This window comes from Cricetulus griseus, chromosome 4 (assembly GCF_003668045.3).
Source record: "Cricetulus griseus strain 17A/GY chromosome 4, alternate assembly CriGri-PICRH-1.0, whole genome shotgun sequence".
Taxonomy (NCBI): Eukaryota; Metazoa; Chordata; class Mammalia; order Rodentia; family Cricetidae; genus Cricetulus; species Cricetulus griseus.
In genome coordinates this window covers 96,252,962-96,276,998 of record NC_048597.1, presented here as the reverse complement: position 1 = coordinate 96,276,998, position 24,037 = coordinate 96,252,962, and the positions used below count along the sequence as shown (strand labels likewise).

Genomic DNA, 24,037 nt, shown 5'->3' with positions numbered 1-24,037 from the left:
AGACACCCTGATATGACATCTCTATTGTGGATTTATTTGTATTTACTTCCAGATTATTCTATTATGACATCAATTCTTTGCCATTGATTTTTAAAAAAATCATCTGTATGAGATGATAGAAAATTGTTAGAAATTTCTAGACAAAGGAAATATGAGCACTCTCTGTGATCTAATTTCCTTATGACATTTTCCCTTGAAATTATAGCTCACTGCCACACTCTCACACCAATAAACAAACATCTACAGCCACATGAAACACTGGCAACAGAATCAAACCATTTTACTGTCTGGGCAAATCATGATTTAGCCCCACAGTGCCTGTTTGCTGGGCACCGAGGCCCAGGGGTGAGTCACACTGCTGTGTCGGACATCCTCATGGGGATGTTGCCTTATCTCTTTGGATGGCAGTGGGATTGCTGGGGCAAGGTGCATACAAGGTGTCCCAATGGGGAATGCATTGCTGGGTCTCACAGTCATCAGACATCACAGACTGCACTTGTACAAAACTAGGAGGCACAGCCTGCCTGTATATATTCGAGTGCATGAGAGACCCTAACCCTGTTGCTCAGGACTTGGCGAACAAAACCACCCTAGATTAAATCCATCACAGAAGAAAGCAATACAGTCAGGAGGCTGGATAAACATGGGACACCCAAGGCTGCCGCCAGCACAGCAGCAGCCTGGCTTAGAGCAAATTTTTTTTTATATAAATAAGAGAAATGCATAAAAATGCAATACAGCAAACATGTAAGCCAGTAACACAGACAGTTATCACCACAAGCAAGTGTCCTGTATCACATGCAATTGCATTCACTGTACTTTTTTTTTATCTTTTTTTCATTTTCATGTATGTATGGCGTATGGCAGATGGTGTGCATGTGGGTATGCCTTTTGCACATGCGTGGTTACTTGTATATTGGGGCACACATGTGCATGGGTGTGTGTGCATGTGGAAGCCCAAGGTTGATGTCAGGAACCATCCTCCACTGTTCTTCTACCTTATTCAACAAGACAAGGTCTTTTCATCAAACCCAGAGCTCACCAATGTGGCTAGTCTTGCTTTCCAGTTTGCTCCAGGAATCCCACACCTCCACCTTCCCAAACTAGACTCACAAGAGGGCTTCCATGTCTACCTGGCAGTTATGTGGGTTCTGGGGATCTGAACTCCGGTCCTTAAGCTTGTGCAACAAGCCTTTTAACCACTGAGCCAGCCCCTAGAGCACTCTTACTTAAGTGGCAGAGTAGTAGCTGTGCTGACTCCATCATTACTACCCAGGAATACTGCATTGCCCTATGATGTCACTGTGCAGCTTCATTGCAGTCTCACTTGCTGTTCTTGCTGCTGCCACCACTGCTGTTTCTGCACCTGCTAGGCAAGCGTTCTACCAGGGAGATACAACCCAGCACCATTAGCGTCTCTTGAGACACCATCATCTGTGCTGCCCTGTAGACTGGGGCTGTACTTTTGAGGCTTCCCATTCATAGACAGATAGATAGATAGATAGATAGATAGATAGATAGATAGATAGATAGATAGGCTAAGTGATCTCTATAGTGGTTGTAAAAAGAAGCAATTTGGGAACCCTGGGGTGGTGGCTGCACCTGGGAGGCTGAGGCAAGAGGATTGTGTGTTTGAGGATTTTCTGGGCTATGAAGCAAGATTCCCTTTAAAAGAGTAGTTCAGGGATGCTTCATAAACGTTTAACTTTAGCCGGGTGTTGGTGGCGCACACCTTTAATCCCAGCACTCGGGAGGCAGAGGCAGGCGGATCTCTGTGAGTTCCAGAGCTAGTTCCAGGACAGCCTCCAAAGCCACAGGGAAACCCTGTCTCGAAAACCCAAAATAAATAAATAAATAAATAAATAAATAAATAAATAAATAAATAAATAAAAACATTTAGCTTTGTTCATATCAAATGGTACTCACGTGTCCCAAGAACCAGAACCCCCTCTTCCAGGTGACTATCACTGATTGTGACTGTAAGAAAAAAAAATATCACAGTGAGAGTGATTGCCGAGGACCCACTGAAGCGCTGACAATCTTGTCTCCTAGATGTATCGGGCTGTCACAGGGCTGTAAATTCTCGAAAGCAGCCATATAGACTCTTTCTAGTGTGGTGACATGGACCCCTGATATGCTGGCAGATTTCACCTCAGTGGCCCATGGAAATAATACACGGGGTGGACAAATGAATCTGTGATTAGGAATGTTTCTGCCCTTCCACAGAACCCAAATTCAATTCCCAGCACCCACACCTGTTGGCTCACAACCTCCTGTAACTCTAGCTCCAGCAGACCCAACATCCACTTCTTTCTGGTCTCTATGGCCACCCACACTCACCTGCACAGAGCGACATGTGTACATATAATTTAAGAATAAAGTAAAAATTTAAAAATGTACTTAAAAGTTGGACATTGTCATGGGTTGGTTACCAAGTGTCATCCTCCCCACCTCCCTGCCCAGGAAAAGGTTTCCATGTGATAGCTGGGACGATGGCTCAGTGAGTAAAACACTTAGCTTGCAGGCATGAGGGCCTGTGTTTGATCCCAGAACACATATGATATCTACATCAGCTAAGAAAAAATAAATAAAGCCTGCCACAGCCCCAACCCCAGAGGAAACACTGTGTGAAAAATATATTTGCATTTTTAAAGTGAAAACAGAATCATGTTGTAGATAGTGCTTTCTAACTTGTCCTCTCACTTAAAAGAATGCAAAACATCCCCGTAGATCACTGACGGTACTTTCATCACCACATTGAAAGTACGTCACTTTTAATTGCTGTATAGCATTCTGCCAACTAGATACATCAGAACTGTTTAGTCTGTCCTTTCTTGTGAAGTGTGTAGCCAGAAGTTACTGTCCTGCCCAGTCCGGCAGCTATTTGGTCCCCAAAAAACACACAGAGGCTTAAATTAATTATAAACTGTTTGGCTGATGACTCAGGCTTCTTATTGGCTAGCACTCTCTTAATTATTAACCCATTTCTATTAATCTGTATATCTCTATGTGGTCTTGGCTTACGGTGATACCTCGGTTCCTTTCTTCCTCGGCAGCTACATGGCATCTCCAGCATGACTCACCCTCTGCATCCTCTCCCCAGAATTCTCCTAGTCTGGTAGTTCTGCCTATACTTCCTGTGTGGCTACATCCTGCCTGCCCATTGGCTGAAACAGCTTTATTCATCAACCAATAAGAGAAGCATATATTCCAAGCCTACAGAAAAGCATTCCCCATCAGAGACGTGCAGGCAGTTTGCCTTCATAAACAACTGAGTGGTCTTGCCGAGGATCCCCCACACCTGTCAGGAATAGTCTCCTGCAGGATGCTTAACTGCAGATGGTAGATCTCGGGGAAAACTCCCTTCTAAAGTACTTGGAAGTCCTGGATGAATGGTCCTTCCGAAAGGCTTCCACAATAAGTCTACCACCAGCTTTATCTGAGGGGACCCATTTCCCATCATTACTTAGCATTTCTTTTTACTTACATAAGATCCTAAGGGGAAATACTACTTTCAAAGTAAGAAAGTATTCTGACAAGTATTTCTCCAAACTGGGTCCTAAGAAAGGCAGATTTCATATAAAGAATAATTAATTAAATCACCTTTTTAAATGTTGACCCAGTTCTGTCTAATGAAGTTGTGGATTGTACATTTTACCCAATGTCTGGTTAAGGCTAGTAAAAAAGTGAAAAGAGAAAGCTCAAATAATTCCCAGGGTACTCCACTCTGATCCTACTTGTGTGAGCATAAAGAGGTCAAAGCCACTGGCAGGGAATGGATTCAGTTGTTAAAAATCAACTGTCAATGACACAAAGAGTAATAATTTTTTAAGTCCTTGTTCTTTCTTTTTCTCAATTTTAAGTTATTTTTTTTTACTTAATTGTCTGTATGGGAGGGGCATGCACACACCACTGCACACATGTATCCATGGGGGGGCATGCTCATAACACACACACACACACACACACACACACACACACACACACACACACACACACACACGTGGAGGTCCAAGCATAATTAGGCTGGTTCTTTGCTCCCTCCCTCCGTGGGGTTCTGGGAATCCAACTCAGACCATTGAGGATGGCAACAGCTCCTTTAATTATTGAGCTCTCTGGACACTGCCTAATGCTTGCTATGACTCAGGAATCTGGCAATTCAGTTAGTCTTCAACCTTGGGGGGGGGGTGGAGGCAGGGCTAGAGACAACTCTCCCATTCTCCCAAAGATGCTGACCAGCCCAGAAAGATTGAATGCTTCCCACCCAGTCCACACAACTAGTCATTCGACAGACCAAGATGAGAACTCAGCTACATTCCTCCAGAACCCTCACCGTGCCCACTGTGCTCCTGTGGCCCCTACCAATGTAGAGATGAGCGCAGATGTCTGGAGCCTTCCAGCCTGGACAGGCATCGCTACAGTTTGGATGTTGGATGCCCTGGGCCTCAGTATGGGGCTGTTGGGAGGCAGAGCCTAGTGAGAGGTCTCTGGGTCTCTGGGTCACTGGGTGCATGCCTTCTCCGTTTGGCCTTCCAGCTGTGAAATGAGCCATTGCACTGTACCACACACCCTGACCCTGATACAAGTTCAAAGCAAAACAGGGCCAGGCGGCCACAGCCTGGAGCCTCCCAAACCATGAGCTGGAGTGGAACTTTTCTCTTTGTGTGTTGATTATCTGCTGGGTACGGGGCCTCTGTTATACCACTCTACCTGGAGCAATGGTATTAATGTCCCTTTCCTCTCATCTCCTGTCTGTCCATCAGGTGCCAGAGAAGACAGTGAGAAGCATAAGGTATTTAGACAAGGAAATCGTAAACCTCAAAAAGGATCTTGTTCGAAGCCGGTGAGTGAGAGCCCCATAAGGAAGGACTTGTGAGCCAGAGGGCGCTGCCAGTTAGGCTGGGGACATTGAGGTGGGGGGCACATAAGCCTTTCCCTAGGCATCCACTGGATTACTTACATAAGGGTAACCTTGGAAAGAACAGAGAGAGGAGTTTCTATCTTGGTTTGATGTCTCAGGGAGAATTATGGGTCCTCCATCAAGCTCAACTGGCATTTATGTGGGTTTCTGGGGTCCTCACATTTGGCAGCAAGCTCTTTAACAACTGAGCCATCTTGTCCACCCCTAGATAAAACTTTTTCCTCTTCACCCCTTAGCTCCTACCAGGGAACTGGCAGGAGGGTAAAATGGGGCCTTGGATTTAGCAACTTGAGGTAGAGTAAGAGGTGTGGACCCTTTTTGATCTGTTTGCTTTGGCATAAAACACATATGAGGTGTGCACCGAGAATCAGTGTGTCTTAGACACTGCCCCCTCCACGCCAGACTGCAAGGAGGGGCACAAGTCTTCCTTCACCCCTCATCACCTGGAAGGTCCCTTGCCTCTGTCCAGCAGTGTAGAGATAACTGAGTCCAAGTGGAGGATGGGAAGGAGGGGGTAGTGGATAGATAATGGGGCTAAGCAAATGGTCAAGAAAGACCTTTCCATAGAAGAAGTAGCCCTGTCTACTCTCCAGGGCCGTGCCATGATGTACTCTCTTAAGTTTGTGACTCTCCACTCTTGAAAAGAAACAGATGGAAGCAATTCCGGTAATGTTTTACTTAACTCAAAATACTATCACTCAAACTGTATTCAATAATATAAAAAAGCATTTAGGGCTGGAGACATAGCTAAGTCAGTGTGATGCTTAGTTTTGATTGTCAGCTTAACTCAGTGTGGCATCACCCGGGAAGAGGGTCTCAGCTGTCTAGGTTGGGTCAGCCTGTGGCCATGACTCTGAGGGTTTTTTCTAAAGTGGGTTAATTAAGGTGGGTAGATCTACCCTGACTGTGTGCAGCATTATACCAGGTCTGGACCCTGGACTGACTGACAAGGAGGGAGCAAGCAGAACAGTAGGCATGTGTATGCACTCATTTCTCTCTGCCCATGACTGTGGATGTCATGTGACCAGCTGCTTCAAGTCCCTGCCTTGACTTCCCCAGAATGGTAGACTATAGCCTGCACTGGTAAGCCAGATAAACCCTTTGCTCCCCCAAGTTGCTTTCCGTCCATGTTTCGTTACAGCCACAGAGAGCAAACTAGAACATTCTACACAGTGAAAGGGGAGAAATGGTTGAAGAACAATGAAAGACTTAAAGGCCAAGGTGTGGTTCCTAGCTGAAGCACACACTAACAAGCACAGGCCATGTTTCAAGTGTGTGCTTCTCCCTGTGAACGAATTACTCCTCCCATGTTTGCCCTGGAGAAAGTCCCGGAGTTGAAGCCTGGTGTGACTTTATTCAGAACAAGGGCCACTAAAGAGGTAATTGAGGTTAAGTGAGGTCAAGAGTGTCCTTATCCAGTCTGTGCTCTGATAAGAACAGGGGGAAACATCAGAAATTCATGCACAGAACCGCAGGAGGACAAAACAAGCAGGTGGCCGCCCAGCAAACCAGGAAGTCCATAAGGAAGATTTTGTTAGCTAAGGAGGAATATCCCAAGAGTCTTGCACTAAATTCCTCCATGGTGCCACCTGGAGGGTCTTCCAGGCTTTACAGGACGTTGGGTCCAAAAAGACCCAAGCACCGAATCGATCGATCCTTGAAGACACCATTACACCCCTGTCCATTCTTTTTATTTTATTATTATTTCCAATTATGTGCATATGTGCATTTGCTCTTGTGAGTACAGGGCCTGCAGGAGCCAAAAGAGGCATCAGATCCTCTGGAGCTGGAGTTAGAAACAACTATGACTTGTGTGTTGGGAATCAAACTCAGGTCCTCTGTGAGAGCGGCTGCAGGCTCTTACCTGCCAAGCCATCTCTCCAGCCCAGCTGTGCCCATTCTTACCAGCAAATGCCAACTCAGAGTCCCCTCAAAGAAGCACACCAGGCTCTTCAGGCATTAAGTGAGGCTCCCCATAGCAACCTGTGCATTTTCTACTAGCAGCTGTTAATGCCAAAGAGGCCTATGTGTGCCTGGATCTGTGTGAGCCCCAGATTCCTGCCTAAATCAGGGTGACCTAGGCTCAAGAGGCTGACAAGCATGGGTGAATCAGCTTGCACCTAAAACCCATCATTAAATTTCCAGGAAAACACAGGAATAAGACAGAAATCAGTAAGCAAATCAGGACTTCTCTGCCTCCTGCCCCGCTGCACACACCCCCCCCCCACACACACACACAACTGGCTGGTGAACACTCACTAGCACACCTCTGGGAGAAACCTCGAGAAAGACAACGGAGGGAGAGCCAGCACCAGCTCATGAGACTAGGGATGAGTGATGGACAGGTGATGCAATGGCTTTTCTGACATCCTTCCCTTGACAGGGAATCTGTCACTGGCGCCTGACACAGATCCGGAATAAGCTAGGATTTAACATCCTCATCAGAAGACAGGGTCAGCCTGCTTGACTGATGAATGTGAACAAGAGAGGAAGACAAGGACACACAGAAGAGCCACAAGCAAGAAGCCTAGGAATGGCATTGAGAAGTTCCACCAACCATACTGTCAGGGTCCACTGACAGTTAAGGAATCAGGAAATTCCCTTCAGGAGGAATTGCTCTGTTTTCCAGTGAAAGTTGCCTTGCAGAGAGTTACAACACACGAGTACACACAATTGCACGTGCACACACATGCACACACAATGAGTGCATCCCCATTATTAAGTGAGGTGAATTGTTAGCAAAGAGATGTTGCCTCCTCTGCCGTTTTGTTTTGTTTTTTGCTGTTTTTTTTTTTTTGATCCATATGGCCTCCCATAAAGAGTCGAGCCCACCTTGATCAAAACCCCCTGTCTCCTGGATTTTAATTTAATGCTCCAGCCTTCTTATAATTCAATCACACCATCCCTGGCTTCATGGCCAATTTAACATGATGCTAAAAAAGAATGAAGCCCAAACTGCCTCCTCCCCGCTTGTTCCACCAGATGCTGGGTGGGGAAGAGCAGCCTGTGCTACTCGGCATTTCGGGTGCTCTGCTAGCACAGCTTGACAACTGGAGCCCCCTCGTGGGTCCAGTTCTTGGCCCACCCTGGGAACCAATGGCCTGTCTTCCTCCACTGACCCTTGTTGATGCTTGTGCCCTGAGGAAACCAAACATCCCTATCACAGAAATGTCCCACCCAAAGCCATGACCTACCCACGATACCCCGAGCTGGGCTCAGGTACCAACAAATGGTGATGGATTCCGAGCCCCTCTGCCCCACAGCAAACCCAACAGGGCACAGATTCTACAAATATTTCAGAGATCTGTGACACTGTTTTTCCATCAGCATTCTGTGTACTCTGAACACAGCAAAAGCAAGGCAATTAGAAACATCTGGGGTGGGTTTGGGGGGCAAAGGAAGAAGCTGTTCAGGTTCAGGTTCTCTCCTGCGGGTTGGAGCCTCCAGGGCCCATGTAGGCTCAGTGCCCTGTGAGGTGGAGCAGTGGAACCTTTGGTAGGTGGAGACTATTGGGAAACACTTAAGTCATTTGAGAGGTCTCAAAGGGGATTTAGGGCCTAGACTCTTCTGCCTTTTTTTTTTCTTTTTTCTTTTTTTTTTTTTTTTTTTTTTTTTGCCTCCTAGTGCATGAGGTGAACTGCCCTGCCCACATACATCTCACCAGAGGCACCAAGAGCAGACCTGTTCACTTGTGGGGATTCCAAAACCAAGAGATGAGATAAACCTTGTCACTTTCTAAGGGTGCTGCCTCCAGTGTTTCCTTACCGTGGCAGAAATATGACTCACACATCCTTCAGATCTGGATTGATTAGTCAGTCTTCCTGTTGCTGTGACAAATCCCTGACAAGAACAACTCAAGGAAGGAAGAATTTCCGTGGTTCGTATCAGGGAGAGCAAGGCAGTAGTTGTGAGGTGGCTGGTCACACTGCGTCCACAGTCACAAAGCAGAGAGAGAGAGAGAGAGAGAGAGAGAGAGAGAGAGAGAGAGAGAGAGAGGGGCGCTGCTGCTTCATCGGCTTCCTCCATTTCTCTTCTGACTCAGTTCAAGACCCCACCCCATGGGCAGGGAATAGTACCTCCCACATGCAGAGTGAGGCTTCCCTCCCCAGTTAAAGGTCTCTATAAACAGCCTCACAGACATGGCCAGAGGCATTCTGTGGGCTACCACAAAGCAATGAGCAGAACTCAAGCCTCTCATCCTCAGTAAGAGGTGATGGTCTGCTTTGTAATGGGATGAAGTCACATGTCGGCCAGCAAAAAAATTGGAGATGGACAAACCAAGGTGGCACCAAGACTGCTGATACCTAGACTAGGTGGTGGAGGGTGGAGGGTGGAGGATAATTTTGGTGTGTGTGATTTGTAATGATTTATACAGAGAAGTCATGGGCCTGGAAACTGAATGGGAGAGAGAGAGAGAGACTCACACAAAGCGGGAGGCAGGTGGAGTACATCAGAGCATAGGTTGGGTGAGTAAGTGATGACCAGGACTGCCTGCCTTGGGATGGTGTCACCCACAGTGGGCTGGGTCCTCTAACACCAATTAGGAACCAAGTCAATCAATCTCTCCCAGACATGCCCACGGGCCAAGCAAGCCAGGCCATTTCTCAATCAACACTTACCACTCAGGTAATTCTAAGATGTGTCAAGTTGACAGTTAAGGCTAACCAAGATACCTCTGAACTCTGCTGGACTCTCTTGTGCAACTGTACTGTTGGAGAACTGGGTGAGTGGCTCTGCTGACCGTGTTCAGAGGTCATACAGATATAGCATGGCTTTGGTCAGAACACAATGTTGTGTCATTCTCAAGGTTAACCTGTGCCTGCCTGGTCTCCAGGTGTCTGAGTGAGGTCCCCAGAAAGACCTCGAGATTTGGTCTTGGAAGTGGTTAAACATCACGTCTGCCGTGTTCTGTGGACAAAGTAAGCCATAGCCCAACCCCGATTAACGGGGAAGTAGAGACTCCACTCATGGTAAGATCTGCAAAAGCTCCATGCAAAAGTCTGCACACTGGGGACCACCTTTTCAATCTATTGCAGTCATACACAGGGCCCTGAGACTCAGAGCCATGAATTAGAAACTGAAGATGATCCTCACACACCAGTCTCACTTACACAGCAAAAAACGTGTCAAGAGTCAAACAGCCGGCAGTGGGAGAGTAAGGTACCAGGCAATAAAAAAAGGTGGGGGAGCCAGAGGTACCATGCTAAAGCTGAGAGGTTAGAGAACACTTACTGAAAGGAGCAGAAGCCCGGCACAGAGAAGACATGGAGAAGTGGATTAAGAAGAATTAGAGAACAAAGAACACTCGGGAGGGGAGGGAGGGCAGGGCAGGGCAGGGCAGAGGAGGGGAAAGGGACAGCCCTTGCATTGCAGCAGTGCTCAGCCAAGAGACCATGCCCCTTTGGAATGATCTAAATGCCAGTCTGTGAACTTTCTGACCTTGGATTTCCATGAGGGCTGCCATAGGCCTGGTCCCTGAACACGTACTCCTAGAAGATGTCCTTCTTCAGGGATTGGCTCGTGAACCAAGGAGCCTGAATGAAACGACTTCCTAGCTCATAAAGTCAAGAGGAAATGCAGCGCTTTTTACCACCCCAGCCCATTTCGTGGGCTATTTTATAAGTTAATGATGTTTGATAATGTCATTGGCATTCACTTGGAAGTATTATTTGTGTATGGGCTTGTAAGTAGAGTGAGGTGGTACCTACTCTCTCTTTCCTCCCTCCCTCCCATGTGTTTATGGGGGTGAGTGTGTGTTGTATATGCACATTTGTGAGTGGGTACACACACGTGCAGAGGCTAGAGCAGGGTGCCAGGAGACCTTCTCCTCCACTCACAGCCTTGCTCTCCTGAGACAGGGTCTCTCAGTGAAGCTGGAAGCCAGCAAGTCTCAGGGGTCCTGCTGTCTCTGTCTCCATATGTCTGAGTTACGGGAATACATGCAGCCATACCTAGCTTTTCTTCATACTTGCTCAGCAAGCAGTCTTTCCAACTGACCCATCTCCCCAGCCCTGCTCCCCAAATATGTTACAAAACTTATCACTGAAATGAATAAATAAATAAATAAATACAGGATAACAGATACATTGCACATGTGCCCTTACCTTGAGCCCATGAAAGACATCACCAATGGATCACAGTGCTGTTTTCCCTTGAGTGCAGATTTGGTTTCAGATTCTCAGCCGTTTACCATGGCTGATGTCATGGCACAGGTTTATCATCCCTAAATTAGAAGCTGCAGGAGGAAATTGAGGTATCTATAACGACATTTTATTAATTGGAATTGGGGTTTGGAGTAAAGGGGATCAGCAGGAGGGACCAAACTCATCCAAATCCCTTTCTGGGTGAGACTGGGTTTTAATCAGTGAATTTAAACATTTGATGCATTATTGCTGAACTCAAGCATCCGCTGAGTTCATCCATCTCTAGCTTTTGCATCTCATCAGCCCTCGCCTCAGGCCTTGCACATTCATAGCCCCCAAAGCCCAACCCTGATTCTTGCCTTTGCTTCTTCACTGCCCTTCTTGTCTCAAAGCCACAGAACTGTTTAAGACCTGAGATTTGTGTGTGTGCTTGTAGGTGTGTTGGATGTGTTGGGTGTAGTCCTAGTTGAAATTTCTGGATTGTACCCAAAAGCAGATCTATGTCAATCACATCTCCTCCATGCTCCGAAACCAGCAAAGTTGCTACTAATGAGCCCCTTGTATGTTCTATGAGAACGAACATTTGGTCCATGTCCTTGACTCAGAATTAATAAACCCAGCCACACAGCTGCACTGGGGCAACCTGGCTCAAGTTAATTGCATTTTTAGCATCGTGGCTGTGACCCAGGTGCCCTGCCCATTCCTTGTCTGTCTCTGTGTCTCCGTGCATCCGATGCCTACAGTCAACAAGAGTCCCTGGGTAAGTTTCTCCTCTGCTTTTCCTCCTGACACTGTCAGCTAAGGGTAAATATCTGATTTTGTTCTTTTCCTCTCCTCGAGGCAAAGGCTTCCTCACAGCATCTCACATCCCAAAAGAACTCGGCCAGAGGACCAAGTGTTCATATCAAAACACCAAAATCTCTGGGACCTTTAATCCCTTTGTCACTGTGTGTGTGTGTGTGTGTGTGTGTGTGTGTGTGTGAGAGAGAGAGAGAGAGAGAGAGAGAGAGAGAGAGAGAGAGAGAGAGAGAGAGAGAGAGAGAGAGAGAGAGAGAGAGAGAGAGAGAGAGAGAGAGAGAGAAATTCTTTCACAGATAAGTAGCAGTAGGCCATTTTTATAGTGAGGCCTGGAGGGTTCTCTTGGTGTAGTCACAAGTTGGCGGACTTTGGAATTGGGTCCAAATCCTACCACTGCCAGCCATTATCTGGGTGGCCATGGGTGAATCAACCCGATCCCTACCTCCCAGACTGATTATCAGAGGGAAAGAATAGAAGGTGAATAAAACCGAGACCAACAGGAATAGACCAATGAAAGGAGGCTTTATATTATTGTTTCTGTGTTCAGTTTCCTGAGACAACCTGAAAATATTTCCAGATTTCAAAAAATATGAGCTTTAGAAAGCCAGTGGCCCAGCCTGCCTCCTGTCAGCTCTGTGAACCTGGACCGGCCATCCCATTTCTCTGATGTCTCCACTGAATGGATTCAGGACCTTTCCTCAGGGGCCTCTGGGAAGGAAAGGACAAAATAACCCATCATGCAGGGAATCACCTATTCCCCATGGTTCCTTCAGTGCTCTGAAACAGAAGGGAAGCCAGAAGACCTAAGCCTGAAATCCCATGCCTCTCAGATGATCCAGATCCCTTCAGTCCACCCTTGCCTCCTTCTTCCTTAGGCTTTGGTGGTCCTGGACGAGACAAAGACCTCCTTAGCACCAAAGTTGGAGGACAGGCCCTCACTCTGCAGAGCACAAATATGTTTTTCTTTTTGCTGGACACACACACACACACACACACACACACACACACACAAATGAGTTAACTTGGCCCTTGGTCCATACACTTCCTACTAGGATTTTAGGAAAGGTGTGTGTGTGTGTGTGTGTGTGTGTGTGTGTGTGTGTGTGTGTGTGTGTGTGTGTGTGTGTGTGTGTAGAGGGGGGTGGAATAAGCTGACTCATGACTGAACTCCTCTCCATTCCTCCTTTACCGTGGGACTTTCAGTTACAGTCCTTCAGGCAAAGAAGCCTGAAGACAAAATACCAACAATGGATGCTGATGTTAAATCCTCTGTCATTTTCAACAGGATCATAATATCGTTTCTCTCTGTCTCCCCCACATAACCTAAGGGACTCAAACTCAAAGAAACATATTTCACTCTAGCTGTGTAAGCAAATAGGTCACAAGCTAGGGAGATGGCTCAGTGAGTAAAAGCCTGTGTCCTGGGCTTGATCCCCAGGATCTGCATGGCAGAAGGAGAGAACTGACCCCTGCAAGTTGTCTTCTGGCCTGAATACAAAGACTGTACTACACACACACAAACACACACACACACACACACACACACACACACACAGAGAGAGAGAGAGAGAGAGAGAGAGAGAGAGAGAGAGAGAGAGAGATGCAGGGACTCACTCATGACTCTCACTTGACACTCATTCTGCCTGTATCTGTGTGTTGTTCTCTGTGTAAACGCAGCAGCATTTCTCTGTTCTGGTATTGATGACATTTGGTTGATTTGCACTTGAGGATGATTAGAACTGCTTGGAACACTCTTAAGACAGTGTCCGCCAAGCATATGTAGGGATTTCAATTGGGATGGTTTCTAGAAGTGGAGCTGTCTGCTCACCCACTTGGTGTGTGCTTGGCATCAGTAGAGAATGTCAGTTTCCCAAATCCAGGGTTTTCCACACTATTTATTTTGTGTAAGTGCACGCACGCCACAGTGCATGTGTGGAGGTCAGAGGACAATTTTTTCAGGAGTTGTTTCTCTTCATCCACCACATGGGTCCTGGGGATCAAACTTAGGTTGTCAAGCTTTGCAGCAAGCTCTTTTACCCACTGAGGCATCTCGCCAGTCCTCGTCCCAATATTTTAAAGACCTTTTCAAAGTATATAAATAGTGCAGTGTGAAAAGTTAACAACAGAGCCTAAGAATGCAATGTGCACTGATTTGTGCATACACAAGGATGTAAATATTTTCATAAAAGGATGTGTTCTGAATACACTTAGTAATATGGCTTTAAATTAGAAAATGATTGTTAATATCTTCCATAATTTAAACAAGTGTACATAAGTGGTTTCATCTTTTAAAATTTTAAAATTTTTAGTACAAATACATTTAAATATCTACAAAAGCAAACAAGAAAACACAACCAACTCCTGTGAAAATGTCACCCATATCAATAAAAATATAACCAAAGCCAATGTGCTTCATTGAAACGTCATCCTTGTCTTTAGGGTTTCGATGGCTGTGACATCTAGGGCTGATTTGCAGTTTCAGAGATCTAGTCCATTATCATCATGGTGAGACATGGCATCATGCAGGCAGACATGGTGCTGGAGAAGGAACTAAGAGTTGATCTTGATCTACATCTTGATCCACAGGCAGAAGTAGGAGTCTGTGTACTGAGCATAGCTTGAACATATATGAGACTTCAAAACTTGTCCCTGCCGTGACACACTTCCTCCAGCAAGGCCACACCTCCTAACAGTGCCACTCCTTATGGGAGCCATTTTCTTTCAAACCACCATATTCTACTCCCTGACCCCCACAGGCTTGCAACCATATCTTAAAGCACTTACTCATTCTAACCCATTGTCCCAAGGCCCATATTCCTTCAAACAAAGGCAAATCCAGACCATCATAGCAGTACCCAGTCCCTGGTACCAACCTCTGTCTTACTTAGAGTTTCTATTGCTGTGAAGAGACACCATGACCAAGGGAGCTCTTAAAAGGGAAAACATTTCATTGGAGGCTGCCTCATAATTTCAGAGGTTGAGTCCATCATGATCAATATGGAAAAAGAGTACAGCGGCGTGCAGGCAGACATGGTGCTGGAGAAGGAGCGGAGAGTTCTACATCTTACACTAGGCATATCCTGAGTATGCAAGACCTCAAAGCCTGCCGCCACAGTGACACACTTCCTCCAATACGGCCACACCTCCTAACAGTGCCACTCCCTTTTGGGGGCTGTTTTCTTTCAAACCACAACAATCCTCTTCCTCCTTATTTCACAGCATTATACAGTGTGTCTATAAATATTAAGGTAATCATATAAAAAGATTTTTAAAGGTACATACACCATAACATTATCATACCTGAAAGACCAAGAATTCTTTGATACCAAATGTCCATAAAAACATCATAACCACATCGGTGCTTACACATTTCACCCTGAAAGTAGAGCCTAATTTATACAGCAGTTTTTTTCCATTCATTTATTTAGTTCATAAATAAAGTCATGCACAATTATGATATAGAATACAATATGTTCACAATGGCATGACTAAATTAAACCAATTAACATGTTATATCACACATATTCATCATTTTTGTTTTGAGAACACTTAAAGTATACTATCTCACAACTTTTAAAATATAGCATATCGTTATCAACTATACTTGTCTATCACAGAGTCCAAGCCTCTTGTCCAACTGCAGTTTTATATCCTTAAACCAATTGTTTCCCCATTGTTAAAAGACCCACATTGAAGCCTAATAGCCACAATTCTGCTCTCTGTTCCCATAAGTTCATCATTTCTAGGTTACACATAAAATTGAAATTGTGTGACATTTGTCTTCCAGTGTGTCACTTATTTTTTTTTAGGCAAGCATATAACTTTACTACTTACTAAAGATGAAATCAAATTTGCATGCACAGGTGAGCACTCACTGAAACACCTTGGATTCATCACATATTTGAGTTTCAATTAGCATATATATAATTATATTTATATTTACATAAAAAGATCAATAATGGCAATATGTTATGCATCAATAGCAGCAACAGCTTTTCCAGGTTCTGCAGTATACAGCAATTTCTTACCATTAGACTTCCTGGCTATTTTAATTTTCCCCCTATTACAAAAGCAATGTGTAGATAGACATCCTCAGAGTACTTCATCATACATTTTGATTCTCAAATATACATAGCCCTGGGGTCCTTAACCAAATTCTCAAGATTCGCACAGTATTTTTGTAGAAATAAAAAGCTAATTCAGAAATGCTTGAAACAAAATGAGTTGCTGATCAAAAATGAAAGGAAAGTAATAGACATTGTTTAAGAGGCTGGAAAGACTTCTGTCGTGACTGCTTGCCCTTTTCACTTCAGTGCAGTCATCATCAACAAATAGCTGGATCGTGGAATCAAGATGAAAGCAGAGAGTATCCGTGGGAGGAAAAAACCCTGAAATTCCCCAGTGATGCCCCACTGAGCCACAGGCAGAGCTAGGCATCCATTTCCATTTCCCCTAACTCTTCAGCCAAAATCATATATAGTCTTACCAATAACATCATGGGCTCAGTGTTTCCTTTAATGTCCACATGCTCATCATCTTTCCATTTCTATAATGAAATACCAGAGATAGCATTTTTATAAATAAATAAATAAATAAATAAATAAATAAATAAAGTTTATCGTGGCTTATGGTCTCAGATGTCTCAATCCCTGGTCATTTGGTCCCATTGCTCTGGAACCTGTGAGACCCATACAGAAGAGACTGCTATTCTGACTGTATAAGCAGCCAGGAAGCACACAGAGCATGGGGGAACCTCCCTCAAGGGCATACCCCAAAAGCCTCCCTCTAGGGTCTACCTCTTAAAACTCCCACCATCCATAGCACCAGCCTGGACACTTAGTGTGCTGTGTCCAGAGACTGCACAGTCTAATCTTCAGCCACCTAATAGGGGGATGTCCTTCTGTATGTTGTGAATAGATGTTTCTCTATTGATGAATAAAGCTGTTTTGGCCAATAGCGGGGCTACTAGGCTGGAGGAACTGTGGGAAGAGTGAGTCCCCAGAGAGATGCCATGAAGTTGCTGAGGAAAAAAAGAGCCAAGCTTCACCAGTATACCAAGACCACATGGATATACATAGATTAATAGAAATGCGTTAATAATTAAGAGAGAGCTAGCCAATAAGACTGAGCCATTGGCCAAACAGTTTATAATTAATATAAGCCTCTGTGTGTTTATTTGGGACTAAGTGGCTGTGGGACCAGAAGGGACAGAAACTTCCATCCACAGCCACCAGCATCTCCAACTGCTACGGTTGCTTTTGCTCAGATGGGGCCACCCAGCCTTTCCAACCCAGGCAATCTGTGAGCACGCCTTTGCCTCAGTCTTCTCTGTAATACTAACTGACATTTCCCTGTCACTCATGATCTCACTTAAACATGAAGTAAGGGCTGAGGCAGGGGAGGGAGGGCTCAGCCAGTGAAGTGCTTGCTGCACAAGCACAAGGACCCTGAGTTCACATCCCCAGGCATGTGTCTCAGCCGTGAAGGCAGAAACAAGAAAACCCCTAGGACTCGCTGGCTTAGCTGTTCTTACCACAATGGTGAGCTGTGGGTTCCCTGAAAGACTCCATCTCAAAAGATACGGCAGAGAGTGGGGGGAGGGGGGAAGGCCCTCAACATAGACCCCTGAGCTCTGCACACATGTGAACACACACTCAAACATACATGCATGTGATGGGGGAGGTCCTTCTGTGTATATGATTGTCTTATTGGTTGATAAAATACTGTTGGCCAATAGGAAAACAAGATAGTTGGGACTAGGAATCAAGGAGGATTCTGGAAAAGGTTTGAGAAAGCGCAGAGCCACCATATGAGCCTGGGAAGATAGGACACTTACCTCTGGAGCCCAACAAGAAAAGTCTTACAAAATATATAGATTTATGATAATTAAGACTGAGCTAACAGATGAGAAATCCTAGTCATTGGCCAAGCAGCATTTATACCTAATAAAGTCTCCGTGTGTTACTTGGGACCTTAATGTGGCGGCGGGTAGAACTTGGGTGGCCTGGTGGAAAGACTTATTGTTACCTGCATGTATGTAAGACAAAGTTATATTGAAAGACCAGACAGTGAATAAGCTCCCAAGCTAGCCTGAGATGCTGGGACAGTGCTTGGGTACAGAGCTTGGAAGCTGGATGCTCATTTGTCTCAGAGCCAACTGGTGAAAAAAGTGACACTGCTGTCACTTATGCAGCCCCCAACCCACCTGAGTGCAGAGTCACAGTAATACAATAGAAGGCAGGTTAAACTTCCTAGTCCCACAATCAATGCTTATAAATACATTTCAATGGGCATTCACTCCTCCAACTCTATCCTCGATGTGCCCAGCAACCAGGATAGTCTCCAAATGAGCTCCTAAGCACCTGTGTCTCTCTCAGCCTTATGATTGCCAGGTAATATAAGCCCACAGAATCTTGCAGCCAAGCCTGACTCTTGGCTCCACTCCCCCTCCCCCATTCACCAGCTGTTTGAATATGGGCAGGTCACCCAATCTCTCTGAGCCTCACTGTCTTCATCCATAAAATGGGAATAATAAAAATCTAGCTGGGACTTTGTCATCATTTTCCTAAGCTGTCACAACCCTGTCTGATTGTGGAATCAGATGCTGTAACACAGAGCACACAGCTCAGGGGCCCCAGGTGCTGAGTCTTGTAGGACAATAGGCAGGTACTTTGGTGACATCATTTTTATGGCACTGGCTAGTACTTGGAAGACAGAGACCCCACAGCATATGCCCAACCTCATTGTTGTTAACATTTTATTGCTATTACTTTTGTTTAATAATATTACTGTTACAAGAGACAATAGCTTGAATCCATGGGATAGTAAAAGGTCACCCTAGAGTTGACCAAACTATTTCCTGCCTCTTTACCATGAGCCCATCATAGGGAGGAAATTACAACAAAAGAGCTGTTTCTTTTGTAGCATGAACCACAAATACCAATTCACATTTTTCAGATAGCCCTATGAGCTGTGCATGGATGTCTAGTGTCTCCCTCCAGGCGCTTCGCCTTCCCCTCTTGACTTCCCAACAAACAGCTTTCTGGTTGATTTCAACACACAGCAGGGAGAACAATATTGGTTGCAACACAGCCATCACTTTTCCCAGCCACAAGGTGTCGCTGTAGAGAATACACCACCTTGATCTTAAAGACCATGCTGGCCCTTCTTGACCAACATCTCCATGATCCATATCACCACAGCTCTTAAACCCAAGAGAGTCAGGCAACTGCATAAGAAAGGTGGTCTTGCAGGCTTCCAGAAGGCTCACCCTGGGGTTTTCCCGCCCTTCATTTGCTGCAATTTTAATATGAAGAGCACAATTCCCCCCTCATTTGAGACACCTAGATAGATCACACAAAGCATGTCGTTGGATATGCAGTGGTGTGGAAGGAGATGCTTCCCCAAAGCCAAAACTCTCTCATGCTCATCACAGTCGGCCACTCTCACCCCAGCCCTGGATTAAGAGGACCCCTTAGAAATAGCTGTGAACTTTATCTTCCCCAAACTTCCCACAAAAAAAAAAAAAAAAAAATGAGAACAAAACAAGCCAGAATGCCTGAAGAAGCATTTTTTTTTCTGCCATGAGCCAAAAAAGAAAAAAAAAAAAAAAGACAGTAAAGTCAAACAGCCCAAGAAGCATGGAGACTAGTGGTCCCTCCAGGTCACCAAGGCTGTATTAGAAGCCGAGTTTGAGGGTCAGGAAGTTTTGACTGCCGGACTCAGGGGTCCAATTTAAGGGAAATGTACATACAGCCCTGCAGCACATCAGACTCTCGTGTTCAGCTGCCAAAATAGTTCCTAGTGAAACGTGGGTGCGATGTAAAGACACCAACTAGAAGGTGTCTCATATGACGGTCTTTAAACAAGAAATGTTTCCAAAGGAGTACTTTAAACAAAGCCAAGCTGTAGCTACACGCCAACGAGGAATTTAGCTCTTCACCCTTGTCTCAAGACATCTCAAAATGCACATTACTGCAGAGCAGCCCCGAGTTCCCATGAGCTTTGCATGAAGGCCTTACCATCACCCAAGCCCAAGGGCAGAGCAGGTGGGACAGCATGTGTGCTGAGATGTCATTTACAGTGTGTGCTCCAGAGCAGACGTCACAGAGTAACAATACAGTGTCACGGGGCCCAAGAGGCTGCATACTGTGAACCTCGCTCTACTGACAGTTATAGAAAGATAGAAATAAAGCTTACAAAGCTGAGGGGTCACTGGGGGGGGGGCGTGTCACTAGGTAGAGCTGTAAAAGGACACCTGGGAGAGGACTCTGTCTGTTGGCTGAAGTACCAGCAGCACAAACAAGAGGGCCTGGGTTTGGACCCCCAGCATTCAATGTTTTTAAAATGCCTGTGCTAGAGAACTGAATCCAGGTTGGTTAGGAGGGCCAGCTAGATGGATAATAGCACCTGCTGGCAAGCCTGGCAGCCCAGTGATCCCCAGGATCCACACGGTCGGAGCCGACTCCACACACATCTTCTGTCTTCCAAACTCCACACACGATCTGTGGCACGCGTGCACGTGTGCACGCACACACACACAAACACACACCTGTAAAAACAAACAAATGGACTGAGGAAAACACCTGACACTGATCTGCCGACTGATGGATGTCTGGCTTCCACACCCACGTGCATCCATACGCATGCCACAAGCACACACACACAGAAGGCATGCATGTACATGTACACAGAGGCACATGTTTGGGCTCATTTACCTCTTTCCTCACTGTCCCTGTAAGTTGTTTTTTTTTTTTTTTTAAACTTGCTTTCTGGAAATTTTAGGACTACTTAATAATAAGCAGTGGCTGAGCAAAGTGGACACGGTGAGGAGGGAGAGACACCCCGGGCAGAGAAAGCAGCCTTCTTAGGACTGTAGCAGAGAGACCCTGGATGGCGGGGTGACTCTACTACATTCCTGCTCCTCGCCAGACCCTGTGGTACAGGACTTGATGTATGACCATCTGAGACGTTAAGGGGAAGGTGAGAAATAGCAGCTTTGTCATCTGGGTCAGGCAATTAAGGGAACACCTTCAGATGGACAGCAATCAGCAGGCTAGGAGGATAGGGAGAACTGGCTGTGGTCCTGGGGTGAGGTGTGGCATTCTGTAGGGTCAAAGGGTGACAGGTAACCACCCCATGTCCAGGAGGCCGTCAGAAGCTTTCTTGTGGTGACAGGCAAAGTGAGATTGTGAATTAACAGAAGCCATCGACCGCACCCCTCTCCTCAATCTCAGCACACCCCAGGCCCTTCCCGCTTCCCCTGGTGTGACTATTATTTAGGGAAAAGCCACTGCAAATTCCTAAGGACAGGGCTGTCTCCAGCCAGCAGTCACACTGTCAATCAGGCAGGGTCCAGCCTGGTAGTCCTGTGCCTTGTTTTGTTGTGTCCTAAAATTAGAAGCCAGCGGTACCTCAGACTTTGTGTGCCCTGGGGAAAGCCACTCCCTTCCTCCTAATACATTATTAAATGCCTACCCTGGTGGGTCCGGGAAGACCAATCCCTCCCATTCCATTTAGTCATTAAGCACTTGGAGCACAATAGGAAGTGATTTCTATTGTGGGGTGGGGTTTTCATCAATATCTATATGGCTCATTTGCGGCACTGGTTCATCTCAGAACCATTTCTACTTGCCAGTGGCAGGGACCCGGCTGGATGCTGACAGTTAGCAGGATGTGCAGAGGTCCAGATCCTATGCTGTATTGAACACTTGAAATTCATTAACCAGTGAGATCCCAACTGTTGTTACCACCATAGGGGATAGTGGGGTGTGAGATGTGGGTTGTGCTAATTATCTTGATGATGGTGATTATTTCATGTATGCAAATATTGGGCCATGAAGTTGTTCATCTTAAATATATACAATGGGAGGAGGAGAAGGAGGAGGAGGAGGAGGAGGGGGAGGAGGGGAGGAGGAGGAGGAGGAGGAGGAGGAGGAGGAGGAGGAGGAGGAGGAGGAGGAGAAGAAGAAGAAGAAGAAGAAGAAGAAGAAGAAGAAGAAGAAGAAGAAGAAGAAGAAGAAGAAGAAGAAGAAGAAGAAGAAGAAGAAAGTGATAGGGAGGAATGGGGAGAGGAAAAGGAAGGCCCTGGGATTCAGACAAGCAGAGCCAAAATCTTGGCACTGCAGCCTTCCTGTGGTGTGACGTTAGGCAAGTGGTTTCACTTCTCCATCTCTGAAATCACAGTACCTGCAAATGATGAGGTCATTGTGTAAATCAAATGGATTTACACAAGACACAGAGAACATGCGCCATAAGTGATGGCTGTCACCAGGGGGATCTTGCAAGCCTGAGCTCTCTGTCAGGGCCTCTGCCCTCAAGGATACGCAGCTTCATCAACACCCACCTCCCAAAGCCATCCTCTGGTTCTAAATTCGATGGAGCAGAATAGACAAGAACAGAGGTGGGGAGGGAGGGGGCCAGGAAGAGGCACGTTATGCTCATTAACAAGTCAGGCTTGGTGATGTTCCCTCTCAATGAGGTTCAGAACTTCTAATGGCAGTTGCTTAGAAACCGGAGCCATGGTGGGGCTTCAGCTGCCTTCCAGCAATCACCCTAATTGGGATGCGTATAGAACTGTTTGTTGACGCTCAGCGGGTTTTTTTTCTTCTTCTTTCAGAAGAGATTCAGGTCTTCTTGTACTAATGCTGACTCACATTAATTAAAGAGTAGTCCTGATCCGAAGCACCTGTTAATCTGATAAAGAAGTGTGTTGGGTGGAAGGAGGGAAGAGAAGAAGTGAAGGGGAGGGGAGGGGAGGGAGGGAAGGCTGCATCGATGGGCAGCATCCTTCCTCCAACAAGGCAACCATAAGTTTCTGCCACTACAATCTACAATCATTATGGAATGTTTCCAGGGACTATGGTATCTTCGTGGACAGAGGCGTGTGTGTGTGTGTGTGTGTGTGTGTGTGTGTGTGTGTGTGTGTGTGTGTATTCAGTCAGGTTACAAAGCTTGAAACACCCATACTCATGTGATTCTATAACAAACCAAGGATGACACAGCACAATGCACGCATGCTGTGCAACCTAGTATTAAATGCTGCAGTTCCTTTCGGGGCTTAGGCACCACCTGCAGTCATCTAGCATGGGGTCATAGGTCATAGACTACATCATTCTATAAAGAAAAAACTTTCCTCAGTGGTGTGTAGAGGGCCATTCCATTTGATCATTTCTCCCAGTGAATGAAGATATATATATATATATATATATATATATATATGTGTGTGTGTGTGTGTGTGTGTGTGTGTGTGTGTGTGTGTATTTGTGTATTTGTTTTTATATCTTATATATGTTTATATGTGTATATGTATACATATGCACATATACATATATAGGCAGCCATTCCTCTTTATACTAGTTTCCAACATTCTGCTCCTATACAAACAGTTCTACAGCCTGCTCCACCCAAAGAGAAAGGAAATGTGCCCAGAAATGCCCTCATTATACGCCAGGCAAAGTCAGCGTGTGCTTAATTGGCATTATAAATTCAAGAATCCCAAGCGGCCTCATTAGCCATGCAGCAGTGTTCTGTGGAGAGCTCTCCATGTGGAAATCACCACACCAGCCGGCACACAGAAGAGAGTTTAGAAAATGCAGGTTCCTCAAGAGCTCATTCTAGTGCTGGGGTAGGAGGAGGGAACCCGTGGCCACACAAGCCAGCTGGCAGTTCACAGGTGCACAGGCCCAGGGGCAGCTTACCCCACCTGGGCAACTTCCAGTGAGCATGGATGGCAGGGCTGATGACTTAAGCAAAACCTGAGAGATGAGGACAATTCCAAAGAATGTCATAGGTGGTATGACCAAAGCACCCGGGGCTTCATACAGAAAGGCACCGGGTGGTGGGCGGGGGGGGGGGGGGAGGCAGCTGTGGAACACAGTACTTGGTGCTACTAGGATTTCCAGTGGCGATGAGCAGGGCGGGCTGAACTGCAGAATTCTGAAAGACAGGGAATTCAAACACAGGAAAACACACTTGTGACTTCTTTTCCCTGTTGCAACAAAATAACTGCTGTGGCAGGAGCAGCTTAAGGGAACAAAAATTTTTTGGTGACTCACAGTGTAAGAGGCAATGCAGTCCATCGAGGTAGGATGCACCAGCAAGAATGTGAGGGAAGCGGTCACGTCCGGATGGTCACTTTATGTCCTCAATCGGGAGGAGAGACGCGTGAATCTTG

At 45.9% G+C, this 24,037-nt stretch overlaps 1 protein-coding gene across 1 annotated transcript in view; it reads left to right on the top strand.

The window, feature by feature from the left end:
* The window catches only part of Ccdc60 (coiled-coil domain containing 60), a 145,247-nt gene that overhangs the window by 58,456 nt on the left and 62,754 nt on the right, over nt 1–24,037 (top strand). The window contains exon 2 of the mRNA XM_035444174.1: nt 4,764–4,843. Within this exon, the coding sequence (XP_035300065.1) occupies nt 4,764–4,843 (80 nt within the window). The remainder of the gene's footprint in view (nt 1–4,763; nt 4,844–24,037) is intronic.